Below are 24,150 nucleotides of genomic sequence, written 5' to 3' on the forward strand. Positions count from 1 at the left end.
CCACTGATGCCACTTGTCACTGTATCTTTGGTGCCAGTGAGGACCTTCTTGGTGGTGTCCAGACCTGTCTGGACAGCTCCTTTGGCCACATTCACAGCCCCAGTGACCCCACTGGACACGGTGTCTTTGGTGCCGGTGAGGATTGACTTGGTGGTGTCCAAACTGCCCTGGACCACTCCTTTGGCCATGTTTGCTGCCCCAGTCACCCCAGTGCAGACAGAGTCCTTGGTGCCGGTCAGTACTGTCTTGGTGGTGTCCAGGCCTGTATGGACGGCTCCTTTAGCCATGTTCATGGCCCCAGTGACCCCAGTGGCCACAGTGTCTTTGGTGCCGGTGAGGACTGACTTGGTGGTGTCAAAACCGCTTTGGGCCACCCCTTTGGCCATGCCCACGGCCCCAGTCACCCCAACGCACACAGAGTCCTTGGTGCCAGTCAGCACAGTCTTAGTGGTGTCCAGGCCAGTCTGGACGGCTCCTTTAGCGACATTCACGGCCCCAGTGACCCCAGAGGCCACAGTGTCTTTGGTGCCAGTGAGGACTGACTTGGTGGTGTCCAAACCGCCTTGGACCACTCCTTTGGCCACATTCGCTGCCCCGGTCACCCCAGTGCAGACAGAGTCCTTGGTGCCAGTCAGTACTGTCTTGGTGGTGTCCAGGCCTGTCTGGATGGCTCCTTTAGCCACATTCACGGCCCCAGTGACCCCAGTGGCCATGGTGTCTTTGGTGCCGGTGAGGACTGACTTGGTGGTGTCAAAACCGCCTTGGACTACCCCTTTGGCCATGCCCACAGCCCCAGTCACCCCGGTGCAGACAGAGTCCTTGGTGCCGGTTAGCACAGTCTTGGTGGTATCCAAGCTTCCATGGACGGCTCCCTTGGCCACATTCATGGCCCCTGTGACCCCACTGGTCATCACCTCCTTGGTGCTGGAGAGCACAGACTGGCCCGTGCCCATTCCTCCCTGGACCACACCTTTAGCCGCATCTACCACATTGGCCACCCCAGAGGAGAAGGCGTCCTTGGTCCTGGTCACCTTGGAACACAGCATGTCCTTTGTCCCAGAGGTCACCTGGTAAGAAAGGACATCAAAGGTGACACCACCCACTCCTGGCATCCTCTATCCTGACATCCATCTCACTCCAAGACCCTACTTCCTCCTTAGCCCCCACCTCCAATGAACACCTTTCTTTCATCTATGAGAGGGGCACCAGGATCCAGTCTTGATAACCTTGGCTTCATATAGTACAAGCAACTGCTTTCTAACTCCCTCTAAAGCCCCCAAACTAAGAAAGGCCCCCGTTTTGTAACTGCTGCTGTTGCCTTACAGAAACCAAAACCAAACCCATTGTTGTTGAGTCAAATCTGATTCACAGCAACCCCACGTGCACAGAGTAGAACTGTGTGCCCTACGGATTTTGGAAATAGATTGCCAGACCTTTATTCCGAGGTGCCTCTGGGTGTTCTTGAACCTCCAGCCTTTTAGTGAGCAGCTGGGTGAGTTAATGGTTTTTGCCACCCAGGGGCTCCGTTGGATTATAGTTGTCAGCTGCCATCTAGTCAGCCCTTGATTCATGGGACCTCATTCACAAGGGAATGAAACTGTGCAGTCCTGCACCTGCCCCGTGATTGGTTGTGGACCAGACTGCTGTGATGCATGGGTTCTCATTGGCTGATTTTCAGAAGCTGATCACCAGGCCTTTCTTCTAGTCCATCTTAGTCTGGAAGCTCCATGGAAACCTGCTCAGCATCCTGGCAACACACGTCTCCACTTGACAGAGGTGGCTGCACGTGAAGTGCACTGGCCAGGAAACCAGGTCTCCTGCATGGAAGGTGCGAACTCTACCACGGAACTAGAACTGTCTCCAGGACTTTAATCCCTCTTGAACCCTTGACAGTGCCCCAATGCCTGCGACTCAGCAATAGACAGTCGCCTCTGACTTAATTGATTTAAATGTTTTAGTTCACTTTGCCTATTTCCTCTTTTTGATAAATATTAAGGCTGGTTTTCCAGTTAGCACAAGGAGATAAAATATCTTATTAAAATGAACTCACTCATTATATGAAAGTATCTTCAATGGATTGAGAGACAGATCAAAGAAAACACTGACAAAATTAAGGAAAACACAGACAAAACTCTAGAAGAATTCAGGAAAACAAGACAAGAACAAACTAAACTGACAAAATAAATTAAAAATTAGTAACCGTACAAAAACACCAAATAGAAATCCAGAAGATTGATACTAAGATTTCAGAAATAGATAACACATTGAAAGGGCAAAGGAGTAGAACTGAATCAATGGGAGACAGAATTAGCAAGATTGAAGGCAAATGTCTCAATCCTACTTTGTTAAGGGAGTAACCGGGGGGGGGGGAAGATGAAGAAGGGGAGGGGGAGGAAGAGAAGAAAACAAAAGAAGATGGCCTAAGATTTATGTGAAACACCATTAAGAGGAATAGCTTAAATGTGATTGTAAACCCAGAAGAGGAAGAGACAAATAAAACCATAGAGAAAATTGTCAAAGATGTTGGAAGAAAACTTCCTAATATGATGAAAGATGAGAAGATATCCATTCAAGAAGTTCAGTGAACCCCAAATAGGGACCCCAAAAGAAAATCACCAAGACACATCATCATCAAACTGCCCAAAACCAAAGACAAAGAATCTTGAAAGCAGCTCAGGGGAGAAAAAAAATTACCTACAAAAGGAAACCAATAAGACTTAAGCTCTGATTTCTCAGCAGAAATTATGCAGTGAGAAGGCAATGGGATGACATATGTAAAAGCCTGAAAAAAAAATTGCCAGTTAAGAATTATATACCCAGCAAAATTGTCCTTCAAATATGATGGTGAAATCAGAACATTTCCAGATGAACAGAACTTAAGGGGATTTTAAAAACCAGCCAGCCTTACAAGTGACACTAAACGACATCCTTTGGACAGAGAACTAACAACAGCAAACAGTAATCTGAGATTAACACACGTGATGACATCACCCAGAAACCAACCCAGATACAGGGGTATCCAAAGTAAAATAAACCTACAAGGCTGAAAACAGGGAACCAGAGACATCACTTGGTAAATGAAGATAATGACAAACCAAAAAGAGAGAATAAATAGTGTGGGTACAGAACTTCCAAATGGAGAGGAAGTCAAAACAATTATGAGATAGAACAGATTATTTTAAGTTTGGGAAGAAAAAATAAATCACAGGGTAACCTCAAAGAAAGTTAATAAAACTTCTCATCAATATAAAAAAGAGGAAAATTACAAATATTTAGGAAATAATAAAACAATAGAAATGAAGGAGATGATAAAAAAATAAAACAAACTCAGCAGATAAAATTATATGGAACAAAGAAATTATTAATACCACGACTAAACACATAACAAAATGACAGCAATAAATTCATACTTGTGTATAATTACACTGAATGTAAGTGGATTAATTGTACCACTCACGATGGAGAGTTGCTGATTGGATAAGAAAACAAAATCCATCAATATGCTGTCTACAGGAGACTCACTTTAGAGAGAAAGATAAAAATAGACTTAAGAATGAAAGGTTGGAAAAAATACATCAAGCAAATGGCAATCAAAAAAGAGCAGGAGTGGCAATACTAATTTCTAATAAAATAGACTTTAAGACAAAAGGACATTATATAATGATTAAAGGATCAGTTGAACAAGAGGACATAACCACAATCTCTAAATGGCCAAAGAGTCCCAAAATATGTAAGTCAAACTTTAACAGAATATTAGAGAGAAATAGATGACTCCACAATAATAGTTGTTGTTGCTACTGTTGTTTGCCATCAAGTCGGTTTCAACTCATAGCCACCCTGTGTTCAATAGAAGGAAACGGTGCCCAGCCCTGCATCCTCCTCACAGTCCTTGCTATACTTGAGCCCATGTTGCAGCCATGTGTCAGCGCATCTCAGGGAAGCTCTTCCCAGTTTTCACTGACCCTCTGCCTTACCAGGCATGATCTCTTTCTCCGGCAACGGGTCCCTCCTGGTAACATGGCCAGAGTACAAGAGAGAGAAGTCTGGCCACCCTTTCTTCTAAGGAGCATTCTGGTTGTACTTCTTCTAGGATAGATTTGTTAATTCTTCTGGAAGTCCATGGTCTATTCAGTATTCTTCACCAACACTAGACTGCAAATCCATCGATTCTTCTTCCATCTTCCTTACTCACTGTCCAGCTTTTACATGCATATGAGGCAATTGAAAAGACCATCATGTGCGCCAGTGTCTTAGTCTTCAAAGTGACTTCTTAACTCTTTAACACTTTAAAGAGGTCTTTTGCAGCAGATTTGCCCAGTGCGATATGATGTTTGATTTCTTGACTGCTGCTTCCATGGATGTGGATTGTGTATCCAAGTAAAATGAAATCCTTGACAACTTCAGTCTTTTCTCCATGTATCATCATGTTACTTATTGGTCCAGTTGTGAGGATTTTTGTTTTTCCTTTATGTTGAGGTGTAATCTACACTGAAGACTATAGTCTTTGATCTTCATCAGTAAGTGCTTGAAGTCATTTTCACTTTTCATCAAGCAAGCCTGCATACTGCAGGCTGTTAATGAGTCTTTCGCTAATCCTAATGCCCCATTGTTCTTCAGATAGTTTAGCTTCTTAGATTATTTGTTCAGCAGGCAGATTGACTAAGTATGGTGAAAGGATACAACCCTGATGCATACCTGCCTGATTTTAAACTACGCAGTATCCCCTTGTTTGAATGACAGCCTCTGGCCTATGTACAGATCCCTTATGAGCACTATTAAGTGTTTTAGAATTCCCATTCTTCTCAATGGCATCCCAACAGTGGAAGGCCTTTGCACAGTCAGTAAAGTACAGGAACACATCTTATACATAGAAAATCCCAGAGACTCATTAAGAAAATAACTGGAACTAATTTATTGTTTAAACAAAGTGACAGGGTGCAAGATCAACATACAAAATTTAGTTGGATTCCTTTACACTAACAAAGAGAACTCTGAAAAGGAAATTAGGAAAGCAATACCATTTACAATAACCACCCAAAAGATGAAGTGTTTAGGAATTAGTCCAATGAGAGACCAAAAGAGACCTACATAAATGGAAGGCTATACCATGCTCATGGATGGGAAGACTTAACATCATGAAAATGTCAAGACTACCCAGAGTGATCTACAGTATGAGAGGGAAGAACTAATCACCAACTTGATATGGAAAGGAAAGAGACTGCAGAGAAGTAAAACACTGCTGAAGAAGAGGAACAAAGCAGGAGGACTCATACTCCCCCACCCCAAAACCCACTACACAGCCACAGTAGTTAAAACAGCCTGTTACTGGTACAATGGCAGACACATAAACCAGTGGAACAGAACTGAGAAATCCAACCACCTGTGGACAGCTGATCTTTGACAAAAGACCTAAGCTCATTAAATGGGAAAGAGAAAATCTCTTTAATAAATGGTGCTGGCAAAACTGAAGATCCATTTGCAGAAAAATGAAACCAACTCATATCACACCATATACAGGAATGGACTCAAGTTGTATCTAAGACCTGAAAGTAAAGCCTAAAACCATGAAGAACATCAAAGAAAAGTAAATAAATAAATACAGTATCAAACACAGGGAGCTCTGGTTGTGTGGTGCCTAAGGCACTTGACTGCTAACCAGAAGGCTGGTGGTTCAAACCCACCAGCCACTCCTCAGAAGGAAGGTTGGTCAATCTACTTCCATAGTGACACTGCCTCAGAAACCCAAGGAGGGGTCACTATGAGTCAGGTCTGACTTAACAGCACATAACAACATCAAACACAACTGGAAATTCACAACCACTAGAAGTCAACATAGATGGCTATTGTTGTTTTAGGTGTTGTCGAGTCATCTCTGACTCACAGTGACCCTACATACAACAGAATGAAACACTTACCAGTCCTGCACCAGCCTCACGATCCCTGCTAGACCTGAGCTCATTGTTGCAGCCACTGTGTCAGTCCATCTCGTTGAGGGCCTTCCCCTTTTTCGTTGACCCTCCATTTTACCAAGCATGACATCCTTCTCCAGAGAATGGTCCCTTCTCACAACGTGACCAAATGTAGGCCCTCCCAGAAGGTTGGAGGGGTAGTAGTCATAAGTGGGGAGAGAGTGGGCTGTCATGAGAGCAGAGGTCAGCCTGGGTCCAGGCTCCTCACCTGTGGGGACTAGGCATTGGAGGCCATTTTAAATTGAGCTGGAAGCATCTACAGTGCCTAGCCCAGGGCTCTTTGGCCTCAGAGATGCCCATATCTGGCAGATGTGAGGGCACAGGGGAGCCATGGAGGGCTCCAGAGGGAGGGTGGGATGGGCAGTCTTAGAAAGAGTGGTCCTGCTTCTTGTGGGCCCTGCTACCCTGCCAGGTCTTTCCACTGTCATCCATCAGCTCCTCTACTTGGCCGGGCAGAGAGGACAATAACTCTGGCAGTCACCATTCAGCCAGGACCGACGGCAGATGCACTGTGGGTCATGCCTCAGTGTCTGAGGTTCAAGTTCAAATCCTGTAAGGTTGCTATGAGTCAGAATTGAATTGACTTGCTGGCAAGGGTTTGGTTTTGGCTTGGTGTGCTAGATACCAAGGCCCCTAGTGGCACAGTGGTTAAAAGGAGCTCCATGGGAGAAAAGACCTGGCTCCTTCCAAGGAGTGGCTGGTGGGTTTGAACCACCAGCCTTCTGGTTAGCAGTCAAATGCCTTAGGCACTATGCTACCACCCTGTGGGGCAGCTCTACTCTAATACAGAATCATTATGAGTCAGAATTGACTTGTCGGCGACCAACAGTAATGTTAGGCACAAGGGCAGTGGTAGAATTTTCGCTTCCAATGAGGAAGACCCAGGTTTGATTTCCGGCTAGTGCACCATGTGTGTGGCCACCACCGGTCTGTCTGTGGGGTTTGTGTGTGGCCTGGATGCTGAACAGATTTCAGTGGCACTTCCAGACTCAGATGGACCAGGAAGCAAGGCCTGGAGAACCACTTCTGAAAACCAGCCCATGAACGTTCTGTATTACAGGGTAACGGTCTGTGACCCATCACAGGAGTGGCTCAGGACTGGCCAGCGTTTTGTCCCACTATGCACAAGGTCGCCGTGGGTCATGGGCTGACTTGACAGCTGACAGTGACACAGAGCGAAGGACTGTGTAGATCCTTAGGAGCCTTGAGGTAGAACCTAAGGTCCCCATTTCACGGATGTAGACACAGAGGCTCAGGGGGGAAGGACCCGCCTGGAATGGCAGGCATGACCTGCAGGGGTGTCTGTCTCCTCCTGGCCGGATCTGATCCCCGAGAAGGGGGCTTCTGCCTCATTGGGAGGTGGAGGCCTGATGGCTAGCCCCTGTGGGCCCCTCTCACCTTCTCTGAAGGCTGCATCCCCCCCACCATCTGCTCCGGGTCGGTGGCCACTGCGGAGACCGGGGCTAGGCAGAGAAGGCAAGAAGGGTGAGGTTGAGGTTTGCACTATCTGTCCCAGTGCCCATTACGCAATCGATGGGCACAGCCCAAAAGGTCAGGAATGTCCCAGCTGCCCCGCCAGGGACAGCAGGAGGTTGCATCCACAGCCAACAGCCAGGCTGGGCCACAAGTCCCCCAAGAGGCTCTCAACCCTTGGGGCTGGGATACCCTGGGGCAAAGGCTCTGGGGGATTTTCTCCACTGGGGTGCCCTCTCTCCCTGCCCCTCTTCCTCCTTCGGGCCTGGTTTTTGGTGTTTGCTTACCCACCCAGGGGCTACAGGGACAGTAACTGGTGGCCCACAGGGAGAGGCTGAGGCCACCTCCTCCAGACTATCCCCACCCTGAGTTCCGGGGCCCATGCAGCCTGGGCGTGTGGCGGCTGCCCCTCCGCAGCTGCCAGCTGCCTGTTGCCCAAGGTATGTGGAGCAGGAGTCAGCTGCCTGGGGCTCCGGGCCCAGATCACACTGCCCTCGCCCCAGGCTCCCTGACTGCCCACAGGAGGTCGAGTACCCCCAGATGGACCTGCAGAGCTGAGCCCAGGGCTCTGTGGCCTCCAAGATGCCTTGATCTGGCAGGTGCTGAGAGCATAGGGAGCCACAGAGGCCAACAGAGGGATGGTGGGCCGAGCAGTCCAGGGAGGAGCAGACCTGCTTGTTTCGGGCTTGCCACCCTGCCATGCCCTTCCGCTGTGACCCCAGGGACCAAGGATTAGTCTTTGGTGAGTACAAACACGCCCGGCACCTGGCCCATGGTATGCTTCATGAGCAGGCAGGTGGGAGGCAGGTGAGGGCGTGGGGAGGGATGTGCGAAGGCAACACGCTGGGCTCAAATCCTTGCTCTGCCACCTGCTGGTCGAGCCACCTTGGGAGAGCCACACCATCATTTCATGCCTCCGTTTCCCCACCTGGCAACTCATGATGGGGCCAGCCTGGTGGTGTCTAATGAGACACAGGAAATGCTCCCAAAATGGTCGTTCCATCCTGCACTCTTGTTGGGGGTCAACCCTCAGACACCCCCTGCTCCATAGGGCTGTCCACTCACCCTGAGCCTGGGGCTGGGTGGCCTCGGGGACAGGGGTGCTTGCGGGGCCCGCACTTGGCCGGGCCTCCTTTGTTGAGCTGTGAGCGTTAGCCAGCAGGTTCCGGGCAGAACTGAAGCCGGGTAGGGACCCCAGAAAGCTGCTCAGGGTCTGCAGGGTTAGGGGTGAGGGGGGAACAAGGTGAACAGGAGCAAGATGCAGCAGGAGCAAGAATGATGAAGGTATCACACAGGACTGGGTTCAAATACCACCTCCTGCTCCCTGGGTGACCTCAGGAAAGTGTCTGAGCCTCTGTGTCCCAATCTGGGTAATGGGCAGACACAGCCCGCCTCCCTCAGACAGAATAGGAGATGGATCGGCCTCCAGGTCTCCCGAGACATTTTCCTCCCATGACCTCATTTCATAGAAGGAGAAACTAAAGCTCAGAGAGGGGCCATGGCTGGCCCTGGACCACACAGCGGGGAGGAACGAAACGTCTACGGGAGCTCCTGTCATCCCCCACCCCTAAGCTGGGACAGGCAGCAAGAGTTGGCATCGTGTCTCCCAGGACCCCCCACCAGGACTGTGGGGGTCCCCTTCCTCGGTCTCTGTAGTGGGCTTCAGGAGCGCAGGGGCTCTCCCCCTCTCTTTACCTTGCCCTTGGACTTGGGGGGATCTTGGCTCCTTCCATCTTGAGCAGACATGGTGGCGCTCGAAGCAGCTGGAAGCAGGCAGAGAAGGTGTGTGAACAGGGGGCTCCTGCCTCCTCCCCCACTGCACCCTCATACACCCTTGCAGCCCCTCACCACCACCCAGCTGGGGCAGGCGCAGCCCTCCTCACCTGGGCTGCGGGAGGATCCCTTAGAGCGGCGGACGTCCTGGCTGGCAGCTGGCTCTGCTCTCGGCTCCCAGGCCTTATAGGGCCTGGGGCGGGCGCAGGCCAGGCCAACAGAGGCAGGCGGCCAGCGGGCCTGAAGGGGGGAGGCGGGGTGGGGAGCTGGGCAGTCACGTGCCTGCCTGCCTGCCTGCCCTGCCCGGGCCCTGGGCCCAGCACCCTTCCCCTGCTCTCAGCACCAAGTGGCTGCCCAAGTCACCCGCCTCCACCACTAGCCTGTGGCTCACTGCTGGCTGGGGTGCCCCTCCGTGCCCCCAAGGCACTGCTTCCAATTCCCATCCACTAAATGGGTGCAGTTCAGATCCCTGTTCTGCTGGGATCCCTTGACTCGTTACCATCTTTGTGCCTCAGTTTCCTCTTCCATACTCTGCCCTGTGGCTCACCAGGTCTTGCTTCCTTCTGATGGTCTCTGCCCTCCACTCCTCCAACTCTCCCCTCACCCACTCTGCTCCAGCCACTCAGGTCTCCTTGCTCTTCCTGCCCCAGGACCTTTGCATGGGCTGTTCCCTCTTCCTGGAACACCCTTCCCTCGTATGTCCCCATGGCTACCTCCCTCCCCTCCTCCAGATCTGTTTTGTTCCCCCGCTGTGTCCTAGACCAGGGCCTGACACACAGTTGGCACTTAATAAATGCTTGACCAACCCATGGGGTTGTTGTGAATGTGGAATGAGGTCGTGCATGCAACCTGTTTAGTCACAGTGCAGGTACCCAGCAGGTGCTCGACAAACATCAGCCTAGCACAGCCCAGGCAGAAAAGATCTCTGAGAAGAGGGCTGTTCTGAGCAGGAAGGGGGACGTGTCACTTTCCAGAAGAGACACCCCTTGACAAAAAGGTGAAACACAGACCCCAGGGCAAGACGGAGCACCGACAGAGCTAGGGATGTACTGGGAGTGAGATCCAGGCCTGGTGGGCTAGAATCAACTCAGGGAGGCTTCCTGGAGGAAGCAGCTTGTGGGCAAGATTTGGATTCAACCCAGTGCCTTACCAAAACCAAAACCCAAACTCACTGCCATCAAGTAGGATCCGACTCATAACGACCCCTCCTTGGGTTTCTGAGGCAGTAACACTACGGAAGTAGATTGCCCTTAACCACCAGGAAATGCCAGGGACAGGATTTGAACGCAGACCTAAACCTGTGTGCCAAGTAGCTGTGGGGGGCAAGTAGAGGAATGGCCACCTCGCCCCCTGGGCTCAATTTCCCCCTCTTCCTGCCCCTGGATCCCAGTGTGGGGGTTTGGGGAAGGCAGATTTGATTGTAGCTCTGCGCACTGAGCCGGGAGGAGGACCCAGCCGCTGGGCCTGATGACCCCCAGGCCGTCTCCTTGGAGCCCACACTGTGTTTACCAAATAGGGAATAGAAGGGAGGGGATCCCCAACCTCTCTCCTCCCCCCAGCCAGTGTTTCCCAAGAGATGTGGGGAAAGTTGCGGTATGTCCCTCCCCACCCCATGGAGTGGACACAGCCCAGCATGGGGGGGGGACCGGGAAAGAAAATAATAAAAATAATCATAAACATCTGAGTCAGGCCCATCCTTCTGCTCACAGCCCTCCTAGGCTCCTGCCTCCCTCAAAAAGCCCTAGTCCCCCCGCTGCTGCAGCCAGAGGGTGCCCGTGAGCACCTCAGTCAGGTCTGTCTGCCTCTGCTCACAGCCTTCTGGGGTCCCACCTCCCATGAAGTCAGAGCTTGAGTCCATCTCATGGCCCGCAAGGCCCTGCACAACCTGCCCTGTTCCCTCCCTGTCCTCCCTGCCTCCGCCCTCCCCCTCACTCTCTCTGCTCTGGCCACATGGACCTCCTGGCTATTCCTCCAACTCATAGTCCCGGTCTTGCCGCAGGGCCTTTGCACAGGCTGTGCCCTGTCTGGAAGGCTATTGGTCCAAATCTCTGACCTCCTTCAAGGGCTTTTGCTCAAGTCACCTTCCTGGACTCCCCTACTTAAAAGTATACGCCCCTCCTTGGAGTCCACACACTCCTATCCTCATTCTTTTTAAATTTTCTCATCATTTTGTCAAACACTATAATTTACTTATTTTTCTTGTTTGTTGCCCATCTCTTCTACTTCATTGTCAACTCACAGGGGACAAGGGCTTCATCTGTTCTGCTCATGGCTGTGTCCCCAGCACCAAGAGCAATTTCCTCACTCAATACATGTTTGTTGAGTGAACAAATGAATGAGTGAACACATACATGGATGGCTGACAGCTTGTGTGGGTGAAGCATTTCCTGGATTGGGCATCACACCTTCATACTCTCGTCACTTGCCCTCCCAGCTTAAAGGCCAGGATGGGGCCCAGCTTAGTACCCTAACCACCAAAAACCAAAACCAAACCCACTGCCATGGAGTCGGACCTGACTCATAGCGACCCCTCCTTGGGTTTCGGAGGCGATATCACTATGGAAGTAGATTGCCCAACCTTCCTTCCGAGGAGTGGCTGGTGGGTTTGAACTGCCAGCCTTCTGTTTAGCAGTCAGATGCCTTAGGCACTACACCACCACAGCTCCTACCCTAACCACCACTCTCCCCCAAATCCCAGGACTTAGCCCATTCCCTTCCCCTCTCTGTTCCAGGTAAACTGATCTCACCACTGCCATGCCTTTGCCTGGTCTGGTCCCACTGCCAAAAGCCCTACTTTCATCTTCCAGCATATGATTTCTGCCCACCCTCCCCAGGCCAGTCCTCCGGGAGCTCCCACCATCATGGCGGAAAAGAGGGCAAGGCTACTTACTGGCCGAGTAGGTGAGCTATGGTGAGTTGCAGGAGGGAGCTAACATGGTGGGGTAGAGTCAGGTAAGTCTTCCTGGAGGAGGAGACATTGGGGCTGGAGGATGGGTGGGAGAGTGGGCAGCAGGCACAGCCGGAGTAAAGACCCAGAAGGGAGGAACTGTGCAGTTCAATGGGGACAGAGCAAAGTTTGTGGGTAGACTGGAGGATGAAGCTGGAAGTCCTCAAATGAAGTGCTAGGACTTTGGTCTGAGGGGCACAGGGCGGTATGGATGTATGGAAGTTTCCAAGCAGTGGGCAGAGAGGAAGTGGCTGGGACACCCAGAGCCGCCCTCTGGACCAGGTCCTAGCAAGCCAGGGGCCACCCCCGACCTCTGCCTCCTCCCCCCACTGTGGTTCCCCAACACCCTACCCAGCCACAGGGGAAGCTGCAGGCAACCAAGAATGTGGTCAAAGGACAGGAGGGCCTCATGAGACAGGCCGTGGCCCTTGCCCTGCCTTGGTCTCCCCATTCCCAACCAGCCCTGCTAGAGAAACCACAGCAAGGCAGACTCCTCAGGTCCAGGGAGGTAGGTGGAGGAGGGGCTGCCCCTTCGGACTTCCTCCCCCCTTGTGGAGGAGGAGTTTGTGTGTCAACTTGGCTGGGCCTGGTTGAATGGCTGGGCAGCTGGATATACTATTCCCCATGATGAGACTGGTAATCAACTCCATGGTGGAATCTACTGTGAACAGCTGAGTAGCTGCCTTTGGGATGTGGTCTGCTTCTTATATATAAGCAGAAGCCTTGGGAATAGTATCAAGCTTATGGCACGCTTGGACACAGCACGTAGCCGTGTCATTGTTCAGCAGCCTGCTATGCTCTGCCGATCTTGGGACTTACAGTGGACTTAAGTTAATGGCCTGCCATGTGGATTGGTAACATCGGGACTGTGCCTTTCTACTTGTCAAACTTGGGGCTTCTCAGTCTCAGCAGCCAGCAGCTGTCTGAGTGAAGAAACGCCTTTAGCTCCAGTGGGCCGGGAGCAGGAGGCAGAGCTGGACTCCAAGGTTGAGGGGCTTTCACCCAGCCCCTAGAGCCTGGTGCTTTGAACTTGGACTTAAAGCCTCCAAACTGTAAGAGAATAAACTCCTGTTTGTTCAAACCATCCCATTTATGGTATATATTCCTATCAGAGCAGCACTAGTTAACCAGAACACCCTTCCTGGCCCTGCTCCCTGCAGTTTTCAAGAAAAAAAAATTCAGACTAAAGTGAGAACAGCTGCCACTCCAGGGAGCTGCTTCCGAGAGGGCAATGCTTAACCCAGGTGGGCTGGGCACTAATGGTGGAATTCTAGGCAGGATGACCCACTAGTAGAGAGACAGGGTTCCTTTCAGATCTTGACCCTTGGCTTGAAATGCTACCCCTTCACAGCCCTTCAGTCACACACCCTGAGGCCCTGAGAGCCAGGGCAGAAAGAGATTCACTGGGGCCAGAACAGAGGCCACAGGCCTGTGAACACGAAGAACCTTTATTCTGGAGAACAAACCCCCAACAGAAAAGCAAGTGGGTGTGGCAGGCCGAGCTGGTGCAGCCAGGGGCTCTAGGGACCCCTCAGTGCAGGATGCACAAACTAGGGAAGAAAGGGAACCTCCTTTTACAAAGCCCCAAATTGAAAATAGGCACCCAAAATACGGGCCAAAGGCTTGTTTTCAGGGGAGCACTGTAAACAGCTTCCTAGCAAGGGAGTGGGGGCAGAGACAAGAACTCCACTCTGGGCTGAAGGTGGATCTGATTCGGTTGTAGTCCTTGCTTCTCTCTGGACCTCAGAGTCCCTCTCTGGCCAAGGAAGAGAGTAAGGAGGCTCAGGTGTTGGTGAAGCTGGTGTTGTCATCGTGTGCCTTCAAGTCAGTTTTCAACTCATAGCAACCCCACGTGACATAGCAGAATTCTTCCATAGTTTCCCAGGCTGTCATCTTTAACCCAAGGGCAGCCCTGCACTTCAACCATTGTGCCACTAGATCTCCCTGAAACTGGTCTAAAAAACAAACAAACCTCATGCCGTGGAGTCGGATCAGACTCATAGTGACCCCTTCTTGGGTTTCCAAGGCGGTATCACTAGGAAAGTAGATTGCCCAACCTTCCTTCTCAGGAGTGGCTGGTGGGTTCTGAATTCTAACCCACTGGGCAACTCCAGACTAAAGTCAAGGCCGCGAGTGCTTACGCGTGGCCACAAGGGGGCAGCAGAGAGCCCAGCGTGTTGGGGACGGGGAGGCAGCCTGCCTCTGCCTCAGACCTCCCATTAACGCACATCATATCCGGTCAGAAGTCTAGCTCCGGCATGAGGGTGTGCTTGACCGGGCGGCTGGGAGGCTCGGGTTCCTGCTCCGGAATGTCACCTTGGAGGCCCGGGTCGTCTCCGTGCTGGGCCTGCCAGGCTCTCTGCTGGGCTGGCCAGTCCAGATGCGCCCAGCGGGGATCGGGGCTCCCGATGACCTCATCCACCAGGGACTCCAGGTCCGGCAGGGGCTCAGGGTGCTCCACGAGGATGGGCGCGAAGGGCCCCACAAGCCAGGGCAGCGGCACGGCCTGCAACACCAGCTCCAGCAGCTCGTCCACGCAGGCCTGTGCCCGCGCCACGCGGCCCCGGCCCTCGGCCAGCGCGGCCGCCGGCACATCCTCGAAGCAGCGGGCGTCGGCGAAGGCGGCCTGCAGGGCGTGCACGCTGCGCCGCACCTCAGCCACCTTCTCCTGGGCGCTGGGGGGCAGGCCCCGAACGTTGGTCTCTAGCGCATCCACTGTGCTTTGCAGTTCCCACGTGAGGCTGCGCGAAAGCGCCAGCGTCTCCAGCTCCGCCTGCGGGTTGGGGGACAGAACCCTGCCTCAGTTTCCCCGACAGACACCCACCAGGACTGAGCCCTGTCTCTTTCCCTGTAGACACCCAATGAGACATGGGCTGCCTCAGTTTCCCCATGATCACTCAGGGGTGGGGGCTTCACTCTGCCTCGGTTTCTCCCATGGCCACCCAACGGAGCCATCACCCTGCCTCAGTTTCTCCAATGCACACTCAGTAGGACCAAACCCCATCTCAGTTTCCCCATGTCCATTAAACGAAAGGGCCCACACCCTGCCTCAGTTTCCACCGTGAAAATGGAAAGGGACCATTGCCTTTCTGTTGCGCCACCCCCAGCAGTTGGGCTGGCAGGGTCCCCCCATCTCACCTGGCTCCGGCGACGACCGTTCTCCGGGGACCGCTGCTTCCAGTCCCCCCACAGCTGGTGCACCTTCCCAGGACGGGCGGGGACGGCGGGGTCGGCCCCACCCTGCATGAGGTTGATCTGTGGGGACAGGACGGTGGTGATGCAGGCGTGAGGCCGGGGCAGAGCCTACCTGGGCCCGGCCTCCATAAGCATTTAGAGAGCATCTTCCGCGTGCGTCCTCTCACACTCGATGACCCCGCCCCAGCCAACCTACCCGCCCTCTCCTGCACAGGATCATTCAGGGGGCCCTGTGGGCCGAGGAGGACTCGGCTTTTACCAACAGGAAAGTGGGATCCCTGGCGGGCTGTGAGCCTAGGACGGACAGGCCCTGACTCAGTTGCTCAAGGGTGCCCTCTGGCTGCTTCAGGGAGAAGAGACTGGGGTGAAGGCGGAGCCGGGGAACGAGGGCGGAGCGACTGCACTGAACATGTGAAGACGATGAGGCTGGACGATGAGGTGGGGGAGAAGTGGGCGGGTTCCGGATGAAACGAGGGCGGGGCTGACCAACCTCATGCAGGGCGGTGCCACCCCTGCTGCGAGTAGGGCTGACGTGTTGGAAGTGTGAGGGGAGAAGAAGGGAGTCGAGGGGGCCTCCCAGATTTCTGGGAAGTGCTGAGATGAGGCAGGTGCTAGGGGAGCAGAGATCTAGGGGAATCTGAACTTATTAAACTCGGTAAGGAAATGCTGTTTAATTTCCTCTGGAAGCGGGAGAGACGGGCAATTCAGTGGGAAAAGTACTTCTCATTTCTGTAATTAGCAGTAACTTCCCCTTCTCCAAGAAACTCCTCCCAACTCGGCGAGCCGAGCCTTGGCTGCCCCTGGGCCCCCCGCCCTCAGCCCTAATCACACGCAGATGGAGGCAGCTGAGTTTAGCTCGGTGGTCCCCTTCAGAGCAGGCCCGCAGCTGGCGCTCAGTCCGCGCTCATTGGTCTGCATCGTGGGGCGGGGGCGGGCCGAGGGCGCTCACCAGCTCCAGCGTGTCCTGCAGCTCAGCCAGTGTGTCCTGGGCGCGGTGTTTGCTCTGCTTCAGTTTCCCCAGAGAATGCTCGTACGCTAGGTGGCGTAGTCGTGCCGACAGGGAGCCCAGACGCACAAAGTAGCCCTGCTGCTTCCTCTGATCCTCCACCGACGCCACTTCCGGGCCCTCAGCCTCGGCTGCCAGCGCCGCTGGGAGATGGGGCAGAGAGGACGTCAGCGTGGCCACCTGCACACCCACCTTCTGGGTAGGATAGCCCACGGACTCCTATTTTATAATTTCCCTTCACAGATACCAACTCATTGCATCTTCTCCCAGCCCTACAATGAGGAAAACTGAGGCCAAGGGGCCAAGTCACACAGCGTACAAGAGGCAGAGCTGGGATTTGAACCCAGGTTCTCCAGGCAGCAAAAAAGAGGAAGACCCTCAACAAGATCGACTGACACACTGGTCGCAATGATGGGCTCAAACACAGCAACGATTGTGAGGATGGTGCAGGACCGGGCAGTGTTTCCTTCTGTTGTACGCGGGTCCCTATGCGTCAGAACCAACTCAGACTTGATGCCACCTAACCGCACCACCACCACTCTGGCTGTAGACTATTTACAACCACTTTGCTAACTGCCTTTGAAAGGTATATTCAAGGTGCCTGAGCACAACAAATGGAAGAAGTGACAGGATCAAAGAGCTGAACATAAGGTTTCAAAGAGCAGCTCAAGGAGACAAAGCCAATTACTGTAATGAAATGTGTGAAGATCTGGAATTAGAAAACCAAAAGGGAAGAACACGCTCAGCATTTCTCAAGCTGAAAGAACGGCAGAAAAAATTCAAGCCTCAAGTTGCAATATTGAAAGATTCTATGGGCAAAATATTGAATGATGCAGGAAGCATCAAAAGAAGATGGATGGAATACACAGAGTCACTGCACCAAAGAGAACTGGTCGATGTTCATCCATTTCAGGAGGTGGCATATGATCAAGAGCCAATGGTATTGAAGGAAGAGGTAGAAGATGCACTGAAGGAATTGGCGAAGAACAAGGTTCTGGGAATTGACAGAATACCCACTGAGATGTTTCAACAAATGAATGCTGTGCTGGAGGCACTCACTCAGCTGTGCCAAGAGATTTGGAAGACAGCTACCTGGCCAACTGACTGGAAGAGATCCATATTTGTACCCATTGCAAAGAAAGGTGATCCCACAGAATGTGGAAATTACCGAACAATATCATTAACATCGCACGCAAGTAAAATCTTCCTGAAGATAATTCAAAAACGATTGCAGCAGTATATTGACAGAGAACTTCCAGAAAAGCAAGCCAGATTCAGAAGAGGATGTGGAATGAGGGATATCATTGCTGATGTCAGATGGATCTTGGCTCAAAGCAAAGAATACCAGAAAGATGTTTACTTGTGTTTTATTGACTATGCAAAAGCATTTGATTGTGTGGATCATAACAAATTATGGGTAACATTGAGAAGAATGGAAATTCCAGAGCACTTAATTGTACTCATGAGGAACCAGTACACAGACGAGGAGGCTGTTGTTTGAACAGAACAAAGGGACACTGCATGGTTTAAAATCAAGAAGGTTTAAAATTGGCAAAGAACAAGGTTCTGGGAATTGATGGAATACCCACTGAGATGTTTCAACAAATGAATGCACTCACTCGGCTATGCCATACTTGCAAAGGTTGCATCCTTTCACCATACTTAATTCAATCTGTATGCTGACAAATAATCCAAGAAGCTGGACTATATGAAGAAGAACGTGACATTAAGATTGGAGGAAGAATCATTAACAACCTGCTGACACAACTTTGCTTGCTGAAAGTGAGGATGACTTAAAGCACTTACTGATGAAGATTAAAGAATACAGTCTGCAGTATGGATCACATCTCACTATAAAGAAAACAAAATTCATCTCAACTGGACCTATAATCAGCATCATGATGAATGGAGAAAAGACTGAAGTTGTCAAAGAGTTCACATTGCTTGGTTCTACAATCAACGCCAATGGAAGCAGCAATCAGGACATTAGACGACGTGTAGCACTGAGCAAGTCAGCTGCAAAGGACCTCTTTCAAGTGCTGAGGAGCAAAGATGTCTCCTTGAGGACTAAGGTGTGCCTGACACAAGCCATGGTATTTTCAATCCCCTCATATGCACGTGAGAGCTGGACAATGAATAAGGAAGACTAAAGAAGAGTGGATGCCTTTGAGCTGTGGTGCTGGCGAAGAATGCTGAGAGTACCGTGGACTGCTAAAAGAACTAACAGGTCTGTCCCGGAGGAAATACAGCTGGAATGCTCCTTGGAGGCAAGAATGGCCAGACTTCTTATTTTACACTTTGGTCATGTTGTCAGGAGGGACCATTCCCTGGAGAAGGATGCCATGCTTGGTAAGGTGCAGGGTCGACGGAAGAGAGGAAGGCCCTCAATGGGATGGGTTGACATGGTGGCTGTAGTGATGAGCTCAAGTATAGCAAGGATCATAGAGCTGGCGTGGGACTGGGCGATGTTTCGTTCTGCTGTGCATGGGGTAGCTATGAGTCAGAGACGACTCGCTGGCACCTAACAACAACAACAATGCACAGACAGCCCTGGGGGCACAAACGGCCAATGCACTCACTGCTCCCCAAAACACTGGAGGTGGGAGTCCACCCAGACGTGCCTAGGAGAAAGGCCTGGTGACCTACATCCAAAAAAGTCACTGAAAACGTACGGAGCACAGTTCTGCTCAGACACACAGGGTCACCAGGAGTCAGAATCAACTGGACGGCAATCGGGCTGTGTTGGCACAGGAGGCACTTCATCAGTGCCTCACTGAGAACAGAGGGCTGTGTACGCACAGGGGCACAGCTCGGGGGCAGGAGTGCATGGAGGGAAGGACACAGGGAAGCGGTAACTGTGGGGAGGAAGTGGAAGGGGAGCTGTTGCATTGTGGGAGATTGTAGTCAACTGCACGGGACAAAGTGTATGTGAGCTGCTGTATGGAAAGTGAATTTGCTCTGTAAACTTTCACCCAAATCACAATAAGTAAATAAATAAATAAGCACCGGGCTGCCTTTCTGCCGAGAGGTGGGTAAGCTAGCACATTCATCTAGTGCTGTAAAGCAGGAGTTGAAAAATCAAATTGTCTCCAGGGGCCAGGCAGGTGTGGAGAATGAGTGAGGCAGATGGGACATAGAACATGGGGGAACAGTGGGTTTGGGGGTACCAATGTAAAAGAGTGCATGCTCTGTAGCCGAAATGTCTACTTTTTCCAGAGAAGCCAGAAATAGGGATCCATAGTGTGAAATCTTAAAAAACCAAAAACTGATGGGAGGGGAGGGAAAATTCCTAGATAGGTATACATACATATACATACATACATAAATACATATACACATACATACATACATATATGTATATATATATATACACATACACACATATAGAAACCAAAGATTATTGGTGGTTACCAGGGGTAGGAGGGAGGGAAAAAGGGGAAGATTTTGTTTGCAGGGCATTGAGTCTATGCTCATGGTGGTGGGATATTTTGGAAAAGGACAGCAATGATGGTGGCACAACATGAAAAATGTCACCAGTGTCCCTGAGCTAAAAATGGGGAAGTTGTCATGTCGGTGAATGTCTTGTTGTATATGTTTTCACCACAAGAAAAGTCATAATAATAATAAACCATTGCTCTCGACTCGATTCCAACTCACAGTGGCCCCATGTGCTACAGTGAATGCCTCCCCAGGGTTTGCAATGGCTGTGAACTTTTGGAAGCAGATCACCGGGACTTTCTTCCGCTTGTTATTATTGTTAGGTGCTGTCGAGTTACTCTGACTCAAGTGCTTGGCATGCAGTAGGTGCCACTGGGTGGGTTAGAACCCCCAACTTTTGAGTTTGCAGCTGAGTATGTACCATCAGAGCTGCTTAAAGACATTGCACAGACCACATAATACACTCAGAAGGGCCACCATTTTGAGACCTGAACCTCGTAAGGCTCTCAGGGCCTGGGGTGGTCTGACTTCTATGGGATGCAGACTGGGGTGGGCGGCCACAAAGTAGATGGGGAGGTCTGAGTTCTGATTTCCTGCTGATGTGATGTGCTGTGTGGGCCTGGGGGAGTCCCAAACCTCTCTGATCCATAGCCCGGGAACAGGGACTTGAGTAGGAGGGTTGGGGGCCTCACCAAGCTCATCCTCTGACATGGGCAGGAAGTGGTCCACCAGCTCCTCCGACTTGCCCAGCACGACATCCACGGCATGGCTCACGGAACGCTTCAGCTCCACACTCCAGCGCCGACTCCGCTGTGCCAGGCCCACCACCCCCGTCACGCCACTGGCCACCGCATCCTTGGCTGAGGTCACCACCTGGAGGGAGGGTACCTCACTCCAGGCACCACGAGTCTCCAGTCCCATTCCACCACCTCTGCACCCCAGCTCCACGGAGATGGGATCAGGGTCCCCTGGCCTCCTTCCCGGCCCTAGGCCTCAGTTTCTCTTGTATGAAATGAGGGATGATAAAGGTCCCCCCTGAAGAAGGACAGTCAGGAATTAGAGGAGGAAATGGATGTGTGTTGTTAATTGCCTCCATGAACAACTGCCTCCTCTGCCATGAGACCAGAACACTTGCATGGTGCCCAGCTCCCGTTAGTGAACACTTTGATCAAAGACTGTACAGCAGAATCCTGATCAAAAGCGGGGAAAATGCAGACCAGAATTTCAAATTCTCATGGACTCCAGCCTTTTTGGAGCTATGGAGGGTGGATGAATTCCTGAAACTATTGCCCTGAGTTAATCTTTAAATTTTAAACCAAAAATATCCTCTTAAGAGGGCAAGACTTAAGTCTTCTTTAAACCAAACAGCAGTTTAGCTGAACTAGTTTAGCTTAACAGCATTACGCTGTTTTAAAAACTTTTTGGTATCAAATTGACAACAGCAACTGAAAGGTGAGATAGGAAGCTTAGGGGCAGTGAGTTCATGTTCATGGGGAAGAAACTCGGCAAAGGAGGGTGAGAATGTGACGCAACCTGAAGGCTGGCACCAGTGTCAGTGATGTGTCCACGCAGAACCTGTTGGATTGGTGTATATTTGCTATGCCCACTCTCAACAACAACAAAATGAGTGAATGAATGAATGGAGAGGACTGTGAGAACATGTGAGGGAACAGCTGCCTGACTGCCCCAGGGTCTGGCTGGTCCGGGAAGAGGCGCCATCTCCCCTCCCCCCGCACGCTGGTCCACCCCATGGGGGTGCCCCCAGCCTGGTCATCAGGTACCGTCTCCGAAGGCTGCTGGAGAAAAGGCAGCTTCTCTTCCAGCTTGTCCAGGCCCCTGCAGGCAAGGTCGTTCACTGTGGCCACTGGAGAGAGAGAGAGAGGAAGGGGGTGAGGGCAGAGGAGACACAGAGACACTGAAAAAAGAGACAGAGAGACAGTGGGAGAGACACATAGAGGAGGAGAGACAGAGAGGCAGAGACGGGGAGATAGTGAGACGGAGATAGTGAGAGACAGAAAGGGAGTGAGACAGAGACAGACAGACGTAAGAGAAGGGAGAAGGAGAGGGAGGGAGAGAAAGAGACAGGAGGAACCTTGGGTCCCCAGCAAGTGGCAGACTCCCTGAGAGGGTGGGGCCCTGGGTTGGGGAGCACTAGACTGGCCCCGCATCCCCTGCCCTGTCCTAGCCGCCCCAGCACCAAGGTGACTCCATTCCCCTGCCCAGCACAGATGCCGCAGCAGGTAGGCTCAAGGTCCCAGTGGCTGCTAAGAAGGGTGCACAGGAGGCCTGGGGCTGGGACCCCTAGTAGGTAATCCCCTCTTTTGATCAGATGAGATGCCAAGGGTCTTTGTGTTTCCACCCCCGTCCCTGCCAGGCTGGAGTCCCGTACTGGGCACAGGAGATGTGGCGAGCTGGACAGACAGACAGGTGAGGGAGGATGGGCTGATAAATGGACCTAAGCTGTGGTCCCCTGTGGCCAGTGGATGAGGGAGCAGGAGCAGGGGCCGAGAGGAGGGGCCGCAGTAAACAGGAAGGGCAGAGGTGGGGTGGTCAAACTGGAAAGGAATAGAACAAGCAGACTGAGGGGACATGGGACAGACTGGTAGGGGGACAGTGGGACAAACTAATGAAGGGCAGGGTTACAGACTGAGGGTGGGAGAGGGGACAGGCAGACAGGAGTCACTTCAGGGGAACACTTTGAGGGTGTGCCGTGCAGGGCAGTGGGGTGGACAGGGCAGTGGGGCACCTCAGGTCCCAGGGACCCCGGCGAGTGACTCACACTGGGGCTGCAGGTGGTCGAGCAGTGGCTGGGCGTGGTCCAGGGCACGGGAGGTCAGGCCGCAGACACAGTGCTCAGCCAGGCGGCAGGCAGAGCCCAGCAGTGGGTGCCTGTCCTTGGCTGCGCTGTAAGCATCAGAGACCGCAGTGCAGGTGGCCTTGACCAGGGGCAGGGCCACCACGCGCTGTACCACATTCTGTGGGGAGGGGTGGTGTCAGCAAAGACCACAGGGAGGTGGGGGTTCAGCCACATCTAAGTCCATTTCCCCCTCTCTGGGCCAGGACCAGGTGGGAGGGCCAGCAGGAGACAGTCAGGGACAAGCATATTGAGTGCCTAACCGGGTACAGGCTGTGGGGCAGTAGACAAATGGGAGACAGTCACAGCCTTGCCCTCAGGGCCTCAGGTTCTTCATGGTGAGATGGGCCCTAAACAGAATCACAAGTTCTGAAATGACTGAGGGAAGAGATTTACCACCCAGAGGCAACGTAGCTTTTGGAACAAGTCGATTCAGGTTCAACCCACTTCCAAGCTGTGTGAGCTTGGGCAAGTGTCTTTACTCAGTGCCTTAGCTTTCCCATCTGTAAAATGGGTTTCTGGGATTGTACCAACCCATTGCTGACTCGTAGCGAGCCTATGGGACAGAGTAGAAGTAGTGGCTCGTGGGGTTTCCTAAGGCTGTAATCTTCGTGAAAGTAGATTGTCGAATCTCTCTCCCCTAGAGCAGCTGGTGGGTTCGAACCTCTGACTTTTTGATCAGCAGGTGTGTGCTTAACCACTGCACCACCATTTTAATGGGGATTAAATGGGCCAATCCATGTGAAACACGTGGACCAGTGACTGACGCCCAGGATATGCTGGGATTGTTGTTGTTAAGGGCGCCATGATGGCGGACACAGAGGCCAAGTGGTACAGTCAGGGACCCAGAGATGGCAGAGTAGAGACCAAGTGAATGTTCCGGGATAGCTCTCCCCTCCCCTCTGTCCCTATGCCCTTGGAGTCAAGCTCTCCCAGCCAAGGTGAGTGTGGGAGAGGACATGCTGCATGACACTGGGTCAGGAGCACTGTTCCCCCACCCTGCCCTGCGCTCCTGCTCCACAGATGGGCAGCCCCTCACCTGCTGTTCCTGCTCCAATACTCTGGGCCTCGGGGCCTGAGCCACCTCGTCTTCAGACATGCCTGCTGCAAACAGTCACCCTGGGGGCAAGACAGAGTGAGGGGGGTGTCCCTGCATGCCAACCCTCCTTGCTCCTGCCAAGGCCTCGAGCTCTGCCCAGGTGAGCTGTGTGCTCAGGTGAGTCTCGTGTTCCCTCTTGGGGTCTCAGTTTCCTCATCTACAAGAGGGAGTAATGGTGATAGCAACGTCAGAGGGTGGTAAGGGGTGTAGACAGTACTCAAACAAGACATTAAAGAGCCTTTAGCAAGATGAGGTGTTGGGGCACTCCAGCGGTTCAAAGCACCAGTCTTATGCTCAGAGATCTGAGTTTGAATTCTCACATTACCTGCTGTGTGACTTTGGGTAAGTGCCTTTACCTCTCTGGGTTGGCTGTATCCTCTTCTGTAAAATGAGGGA

General features: G+C 52.1%; 2 protein-coding genes across 2 annotated transcripts in view; both read right to left on the reverse strand.

The window, feature by feature from the left end:
- Window positions 1-9,922, reverse strand: part of PLIN4 (perilipin 4) — a 14,100-nt gene extending 4,178 nt beyond the window's left edge. The window contains exons 1-6 of the mRNA XM_007951101.1: window positions 9,824-9,922; window positions 9,326-9,455; window positions 9,138-9,205; window positions 8,508-8,655; window positions 7,368-7,432; window positions 5-1,067 (exon numbers count right to left, since the gene is read on the reverse strand). Coding sequence (XP_007949292.1) covers window positions 5-1,067; window positions 7,368-7,432; window positions 8,508-8,655; window positions 9,138-9,205; window positions 9,326-9,455; window positions 9,824-9,922 — 1,573 coding nt within the window. The remainder of the gene's footprint in view (window positions 1-4; window positions 1,068-7,367; window positions 7,433-8,507; window positions 8,656-9,137; window positions 9,206-9,325; window positions 9,456-9,823) is intronic.
- A 4,479-nt stretch (window positions 9,923-14,401) lies between these two features.
- PLIN5 (perilipin 5) lies at window positions 14,402-23,754 on the reverse strand. Its single transcript, XM_007951053.1, has 7 exons — window positions 23,695-23,754; window positions 22,581-22,776; window positions 21,583-21,665; window positions 20,494-20,674; window positions 16,307-16,506; window positions 15,301-15,417; window positions 14,402-14,935 (listed from the first exon to the last, which is right to left on the reverse strand). Exons 1-7 carry the CDS (start codon window positions 23,752-23,754, stop codon window positions 14,402-14,404), a joined length of 1,371 nt encoding a protein of 456 aa, XP_007949244.1.
- Window positions 23,755-24,150: the final 396 nt, after the last annotated feature.

Source organism: Orycteropus afer, unplaced genomic scaffold, assembly GCF_000298275.1.
Source record: "Orycteropus afer afer isolate SDZICR_OR568_19922 unplaced genomic scaffold, OryAfe1.0 scaffold00291, whole genome shotgun sequence".
NCBI classification, from domain to species: domain Eukaryota; kingdom Metazoa; phylum Chordata; class Mammalia; order Tubulidentata; family Orycteropodidae; genus Orycteropus; species Orycteropus afer.

Coding starts and splice junctions, on each gene's coding strand:
- PLIN5 (XM_007951053.1), bottom strand. CDS start 23,754: ATGTCTGAAGACGAGGTGGCTCAGGCCCCGAGGCCCAGAGTATTGGAG. Junction 20,675..21,582: donor TCCAGCAGCCTTCGGAGACG/GTACCTGATGAC, acceptor CCCTCCCTCCAG/GTGGTGACCTCAGCCAAGGA. Junction 16,507..20,493: donor CATGTCAGAGGATGAGCTTG/GTGAGGCCCCCA, acceptor CCCATCTCCCAG/CGGCGCTGGCAGCCGAGGCT.